Source organism: Phodopus roborovskii, unplaced genomic scaffold (assembly GCF_943737965.1).
Source record: "Phodopus roborovskii unplaced genomic scaffold, PHOROB, whole genome shotgun sequence".
Classification (NCBI taxonomy): Eukaryota; Metazoa; Chordata; class Mammalia; order Rodentia; family Cricetidae; genus Phodopus; species Phodopus roborovskii.
The window spans coordinates 1,850,591-1,858,314 of record NW_026126599.1 but is presented as its reverse complement, the minus strand read 5'-3'; the positions used below and the strand labels follow the sequence as shown (position 1 = coordinate 1,858,314).

At 49.4% G+C, this 7,724-nt stretch overlaps 1 protein-coding gene across 1 annotated transcript; it reads left to right on the top strand.

The window, feature by feature from the left end:
- Window positions 1-999: 999 nt before the first annotated feature.
- LOC127237260 (cytochrome c oxidase assembly protein COX19) lies at window positions 1,000-7,500 on the top strand. Its single transcript, XM_051205409.1, has 3 exons — window positions 1,000-1,167; window positions 3,872-3,983; window positions 6,527-7,500. Exons 1-3 carry the CDS (start codon window positions 1,086-1,088, stop codon window positions 6,609-6,611), a joined length of 279 nt encoding a protein of 92 aa, XP_051061366.1. The 5' UTR covers window positions 1,000-1,085; the 3' UTR covers window positions 6,612-7,500.
- The last annotated feature ends 224 nt before the right edge of the window (window positions 7,501-7,724 follow it).

Sequence of the window (7,724 nt, the reverse complement as noted above, 5' to 3'; positions counted from 1 at the left end):
AGAATATTCCTTCCCAACTCCCTAGGACCTGATGGCCTCTTCTGAAATAATGTCGTGGCAGATGTGAGCAGCTGGGGTTGAAATTGTTCCATGAGCTAAGCATGGTGACACACACCTTTAATCCCAGCACTCTGGAGGCAGAGGCAGGCAGCCTGGTCTACAGAGTGAGTTCAAGGACAGCCAGGACTATGCAGAGAAACCCTGTGTCAAAAAAAAAAAAAAAAAAAAAAAAAAAACGAGACTTAAAAAAAAAGGCAAGAAATAAAGAAAAAAGATGTTGGGATGGTCCAACCCCAAGGTGGCAATGTCCTCCTATGAGGAATGCTTGAACACAGACACAGGGGGAGAATGCCACCAGAAGTGGAGGCCCAGAAGGAACATTTCTTCTAGCAATCTAGAATTAGCCAAGATGACAGGACACTCCAGAGGCTGGGGCGGGTGGGGAACCTGGGCTCCCTAGAGCAGGCAGCAAGGACAGCAGCCCACCGTGGAGCTAATGGCCCACACCTTAGGCTTAGAATTCCAGTCTCTTGAGCCATAAATGTCCTTTTGGGCAGTTTTGTTTCGTGAAACTGGGTCTTGCTGTGTAGCCCAGGTTTGCCTAAAACTCAGGCAATCCTCCTGCTTCAACCTCCCCAGCCAGGGCTACAGGTGCTTTAATTTCTGACTGTAAAACCCCTGTTGGCGGAACTGTGTCACAACACCCACCGGAAGCTAGTGTCCTTCAGTATACTTCTTGCCGTGCTTAGACTCTGAGCATATGGGAATCTCAGTCCCTGACAGACAGCTGGATGGGATGAAGACACCGGAACACAAACTGGCATGCTCGGGCAAGGGGCTGCACCTCTCTGATCTTGTTTGCTCATGGATACTAAAAGATGCCTGGGCTTCTACTGAGAAGAGGACGGGAAAGCGCTTGACTGCAGCCACCATTACGCTCCATCAGAGCACTGAGGGGGCGGGGCCTGGACGGGCGGGGCGGGGCAGGTCCACTGCTCGACTAACTCGGCGCTTCTCCTGGTCCTGCTCGGTGCTCGGCCATCCGCCCTGCGTTGCCGCTGTTCACTGCTCTTGATTCCGCCGTCATGTCGACCGCAATGAACTTCGGGACCAAAAGCTTCCAGCCTCGGCCACCAGATAAAGGAAGTTTCCCTCTGGACCACTTCGGTGAGGCCAAGCGAGACTCGGGCTGCCGGCGACCGGGTATTGGGTGGCAGGGTTAGGGGCATTGAAACTGGGTGGCAGCGCCTGGGGTGCTGAGTCTGAGTGGTGGGGTCTGGAATGCTTTTCTCGGTGACAGGTGACAGAGTCAGGGGTATTGGATGTGGGTGGCAAGGTCTGGGATACTGGTTCTGGATAGCAGGATCAGGGACGCCGGGATTGGGTGACAGGATTATGGGTGCAGGACCTGGCTTAGGGTTACTGGATCTGGGTTTAGGGTCTGGGGTGCTCAGTCTCGTGGCAGAGTCTGGAGTGCTGTTTTTCTGTGATGGATGGCAGGTTCAGGTTCAGGGCTACTGGATTTAGGTACACTGTCTGCGGAGTTAGAAGTGGACGAGAGGGAATGGGGTGTGAGGTGCTGAATCTGAGAGACAGTTTGTGGGGTGATAAACCCGGGATCTGGGATGCTCGATCTGGTGGGTGGGTGGGGGCCTAGGAGTGCAGAGCAATTAGAGCTTCAGGCACCTCACAGACTGGGGCTGGGCGTGCTCAGAGCCCTGTGTGGGTGCAGGCAGGGAAACTGAGTCTTGAGGATCCTTATTTCAGAGAGCCACCTGCCATTGCATGGATCTTCCAAGTGAGAGCTCAGACCTGGGTCTAAGGTGACCAGGAGGGTGATGGGACTCCTGGAGTGGGACTGAATGTGAAGCTCCCCTGTTGCCAGTCCAGGAGCCGCCCCTCATCCCCCACCCCCCCCCCCCAGCTTGAGGCTCTGGGTCTTCAGTGAACATTAGGCAAAGAAATATTTTCAAAAAGCTTTTTGGTATCTAACACTGGGGCTAGAACCCAGGCTTGGCAATGCTGGGCAAGCACTCTGCCTTTGAGCTGTGCCTCCAGCCCAGTGGATTAGAATTCACAGTTCTGAACTCTACAGTTAATGTGCCTTTGGGAAAACTGAAACATGTGAAGGAAAAACAAAACAAAACCAAAAACAACCAGGAGAGTGTTGGGGATGTTCTCATGACCCAGGATAGCATGCACAGGAACAAGTGGCCCAGAGTCTGGTCCTCAGCACTACAAAAACAAACGAACAAAAACCCCATACCTGCCACAAACAAACAAAACCAACCCTAAGAAAGGCTGCTGGCTGCCAGGCAGTGGTGGCGCACACCTTTAACCCTACCACTCAGGAGGCAGAGGCAGGCGGATCTCTGTGAGATCGAGTCCAGCCTGGTCTATAGAGGGAGTGTCAGGATAGGCTCTAAAGCAATACAGAGAAACCCTGTCTCGAAAAGAAGAAAGAGAGAGAGAGAGAAAGAGAGGGAGAGGAAGGCTGCTGTAGTGTTTATGGTGGTGTGTTAGTATAGATTGAGCGCTAGGTGATTTGCTGTGGAGACTCCAGTTTCAGGGACAGCTTTAGAGACTGTTGTGTTTTTAAATTATATTTATTTAGTGTGTTTGAGGGTGTGCTATGGCACACATGTGGTCAAAGGACAACTTGTGAAAGTAGGGGAGGGGTCTCTCTTTACCTCATGGGTCTTGGAGGTCAAACTCAGGTTGACAGTCTTGGTAGCAAGTACCTTTGCCCACTGAGGCATCTCACGCTACCCTTAGATTATTATGTCTTTATCAACATTTCACTGGGAAATTTTCTGTTTTAAAATTTATTTAAAATTTTATTTTTAAACTTTATGTATATGTGTATGCATCTGAGTATTTGATGTGCATCTGAGTATTTGATGGGCATCTGAGTGTATGTGTGTTCATCTGAGTATTTGAGTGTGTGTCTGAGTATATGTGTATGCATCTAAGTATATGAGTGTGCATCTGAGTATTTGATGTGCATCTGAGTGTATGTGTGTTCATCTGAGTATTTGAGTGTGTGTCTGAGTATATGTGTGCGCATCTGAGTATATGAGTGTGCATCTGAGTATTTGATGTGCATCTGAGTGTATGTGTGTTCATCTGAGTATTTGAGTGTATATTTGAGTGTATGTGTGTGCACCTGAGTGTATGTCTGTGCATCTGAGTATATGAGTGTGCATCTGAGTATTTGAGTATGCATTTGAGTGTAGGTCTAGGAATCTTGAGTATTTGAGTGTGCATCTGAGTGTATGTGTGTGTGACCCTGAGTGTATGTATATCTGAATGTATGTCTGTGCATTTGACTGTATGAGTGTGCATCTGAGTATATGTCTGTGTATCTGTATGTTTGTGCATCGGAGTGTATATGTGTGTATCTGAGTTTATGTGTGTGCACCTGAGTGTATGTATGTATGTCTGTGTATCTGAATGTATGTCTGTGCATTTGAGTGTACGTGTGTGCATTTGAGTGTATGTGTGTGTATCTGAGTGTATACATGTGTATCTGAGTGTATGTGTGTGCACCTGAGTGTACGCACTACATGTGTGCAGGTTCCATGGTGACCAGAAGAGGGTGTTTGATCCCTTGGAACTGGGGCTACAGGCTTTTGTTTTCTGCCCAGCGTGGGTGCTAGGAAGCAAACTAAGTTTCTCTGCAAGAGCAGCCAGTGATCATAACCAATGAGCCATCACTTCACCCCTTGGTTTTTGTTTTGAAGTGATGGGGATTGAACCCAAGCAATTGCACTCTACCCCAGAGCCACATCCACAGCCCCAGCAAGGAAACAATATGAGCAGGTCAGGCCTTCTCTTTACAAACAGGACACTGTCTTCCTTTTCTTTCTAGGTGAATGTAAAAGCTTTAAAGAAAAATTCATGAAGTGTCTCCGCGACAAGAATTTTGAAAACGCTTTGTGCAGAAATGAATCTAAAGAGTATTTAATGTGCAGGATGCAAAGGCGAGTACACACCGTCACAATTCTGACCTGAATTCCAATCACAGCTTCCTGCAGCTCCACAGCCTATTCTGCAAAATGCCCAGCAAGCTGCACCTTGTTCAGGCCTAGGGTTCTGCTTGGATTTTTCTATTTGTTTCCCCTTTGGTATGTGTATGTGTGTGTGTTGTGAGCCACCATATGGGTGCTGGGAGCTGAGCCCTGGTCCTTTGAAAGAGCAGCAAGCACTCTTACCTGTTGAGTTATCTCTCCAACTCCCACTGTGTTTTTTTGAGACAAGGTCTGTCACTGGCCTGGAATTCACTGATTAGGCTGTGCTGGCCACAGGCAAGCCAAGGGATCCTCCCATTTCTGCCTCCCAGTGCTGGGATTGCAGACACACTAGCACACCCAACTTGCTTTATGTGGGTTCTGGGGAAAGAACCCAGGTCCATTTTACCAACTCAACCACCTCCCTGGCCACATCAGAGTGGCTGATATTTGCTGGAAGAAGTCACAGCTTAGCAGGTGAGGTGGCACCAAGGCTGCCGAGCTGTCCTGAGAACCTCTTTGTGAGTGACAGCCCCATTCCTCAGAGCTTTGTCCCTGTCATTAAGCTCTCATACATCACAGCACGCCAACTGAGCTGACAGGTCTTCATGCCTTTCCACATTCTCAGCCCGTAAGAACATGCATTGCACCATCCCTCCCATTGAAAGCCGTTTGGAATGTAATGGGGACAATAGGAGACTTAAGCAATGATGGATGATGATGCCTGCACTCCTCCAAGTTTACTTTTAAACCAACAAAAACAGGGATCTGAGGAGCTTTGCTTTAGAATAAGAGCCATCCCAATTGTGAACGTGAAGAAGCAGCTTGCGTGTCATTACACAGGGGAGGGGCCTGTCTCAGTTGCACACACTGGAATTCAGGCACCCCAGTCTCTCAAGGTGGGAGACGCCAATGGTCCACTTAAGCCTGCAGTCTTTGTTTGACAAACCCAGACAAATCCCTGAGGTGTAGGCATGTGGGGGTTACGTGGGATCTGGCTCAGGCAGTGGGGACAAGTAACTGTAAGGCCTTGTGCTGCCGTTGCAAACAGAGCTTGAGTGCTTGAGTTTGTTCTGATCTTGCTGCTTCCAAATGGCGCATAGCTGGCACTCAGCTTCCAAGAGCTGGGCTTGCCTGTAGCCTCAGAAGGTGGCCAAGAATGTCTTCTTGGGGCTGCTGAGCTTTAGAAGAGGGACAAAGTGACGGCAGCCTTAGGATAAGGATGTGAGCAGGTCCCTGCCTTCCCCAGGCCCAGTCCCTGTGTCTTGGTGTCTGCAAAAGGAGAGGCTCCCACAGACAAGCTGGGCAAATTCAGCAGTGAGAGCAATACAGGAGCCTGTAATACAGGAGAGGCTGAGGCTACAGAATGAGGTCAAGAACCATCTGGACAATTTATTGAGATCCTATTTCAAAATAATAAGAAAAACAGAGCTGAGGATATAGCTCAGTGGTAGAGCACCTGCCTAGAATCCCCCAGTGAGGGGCTGGAGTGTGGCTCATTAGTAATGCATTTCAGAGTATGTGGGTTCTACCCACAGAATCCACACCCTGCCCCTGCCTGTCCATTTTTGTGACTTATGAGGCCTGAGCTAGGTGAGTACAAGCAAGCAATATTGTTGACCTAACACACACACACACACACACACACACACACACACACACACGCATAAATAAATGCAATTAAAAAGTAAAAATTAACATTGGGCAGTGTTGGCACATGCCTTTAATCATGGCACTAGGGAGGCAGGGGAAGCAGGAAGATCCGTTTAAGGTCAGCCTGGTCTACAGAGCAAGTTTCAGGACAGCCAGAGCGACACAGAAACCCTGTCTTGATAAACAAAGATAAAATAAAATAGATAAAAGTTAAATTAAAACATCCCTCCTTAGGCCTCATGGCCATGGGTAACCTCAGAGGCCTGGCCCGTGCAGCCCAGTCTTGACCTTACAGCCCTCCTGGCCCCCTCTCCAGAGAGGCAAAGGTTTCTGGAGGGCGTGAAAACCCATCACACGTGCCTGGAAAGAGTGGCGCAGGGACAGGCAGTCGCGGCTGAGCCCCCTGAAGGTGCCAGAGCAGCACAGCTTAGGGCTCATCTTGAGTGGCTCCTGCCTTGGAAATCTGAAGGACCTCTTTCTAAGTGGGTTCTCTTAGGGGGCAGAGGCACACTGAAATATTCCTTTGGCTGTGTGTGTGTGTGTCGCACTGGCCTGGAGCTCACTGATGGGCCCTGCTCTTCCCGCCCCTGGTCCTCCTCAACTATGGGGACACAGCCTCAGCTCTCCCAGGCTCCGCTAGCTCCCATGGGATCATGTGGCACTGTCTGACCACGCCCACATCCTCAGCCCCTTTCCTTGTGAACTTGGACTGGCTGTGTGGCTGGGAGGGACCTTGGGACTCACATGGCCTGTTGGCTCCTCACACTGTGGGGAGGGCACTGTTCTCTGGGTCTGTTTTTCTGTTTTAAAATGGGGGCACTGGAAGGCTGGGCATGGTCCATGAAAGCATCTTTCTCTTCCAGGCAGCTGATGGCCCCAGAACCACTAGAAAAGCTGGGCTTTAGAGATTTGATGGATGAGAAGCCGGAGGCAAAGGACAAATATTGAGAAGAAAGCCACAGAGCCAAGTCTCCAGCAGCCTGGAACAGAGCTGAGCCCTTCTACCCACAGGGCCGGGAGACCTGAGACTTCTGTGCTGCCCAATGGAGGGAGTCCCCGCGGGGAGTTTAGGACATGGCTCAGCCCTGCAGCACACCTCCAAATGCTTCCTCAGCATCCTCAGGTTCCCTGCAGACAGTGGTCTTATTCTTCCATCTGTGTATGTCACAGGATCCTCTCAGGGCCCAACTCCAATGTGATATCCTGCCCAGTATGGCCCTCATACCACAGAGGCCTGGACAGCTTTCCACAGTGACTCAAGCCTGTCACAGACCCGAGTCTTCATACCAGAACCCGGTAGTGAAACCATGCCACAGCAAAACGCCAGCCCTTTGTGCACATAGACCACGAATATCAGCTTGCTTCCCTTTGTCTGTGTTCTTTTCTTTGAACAAAACTGGAATACAAAGTAGGTAGTGAGAAACTATTTAGCTTTTGACTTATTTGACTTCTTGTTTTGAGACATGGTCTCCCGTAGCCCAGGCTAGCCTCAAACTTCTATGTAGCCAAGGATAAATTTGAACTCCTGATCTTCTGCCTCCATGACTGCTGTGATTACAGGTGTGCATCATTACAGCTGGTTCATTCAGTGTTGGAGGATGGAACCCAGGGTTCCCTGTGTGCTAGGCAAACAGTACCAGCTGACCCATGTCTCCAGCACAACTTCTTGCTTTTTAGATTGCTTTTTGTTGTGGGGGAGGGGATTTGAGACAGGGTTTCTCTGTATAACAGTCCTAGTCGTCCTGGAACTAGCCCTATAGACCAGGCTGGCTTTGAACTCACAGAGATCTGCCTGCCTCTGCCTCCTGAGTGTTGGGATTAAAGGCATGCACCACCACTACCCATCAAAGTTGTTCTTTATTTATGAGAGTACTGTCCATATGTGTGTGTGTAAGTCAAAGGACAATTTATAGGGTTCATTACTTTGCACAAGCAGGTCCCACGGATTTGAACCCTGGTCCCAGCCTTTGTGGATCTTGCCAACTGAACAACTTCATTTTTGTAGTATAGCAGCAGATGTCTTATGCTGAGGCTTGTTTTCTGGTCATTCCAAGCCATTTC

What these genes read in the sequence shown, in the direction of transcription:
- LOC127237260 (XM_051205409.1), top strand. Translation starts at nt 1,086, where the DNA reads ATGTCGACCGCAATGAACTTCGGGACCAAAAGCTTCCAGCCTCGGCCA. An exon ending in TTTCCCTCTGGACCACTTCG is followed by an intron (nt 1,168 to 3,871) that starts GTGAGGCCAAGC and finishes TTTTCTTTCTAG; the next exon opens with GTGAATGTAAAAGCTTTAAA. An exon ending in TTAATGTGCAGGATGCAAAG is followed by an intron (nt 3,984 to 6,526) that starts GCGAGTACACAC and finishes TTTCTCTTCCAG; the next exon opens with GCAGCTGATGGCCCCAGAAC.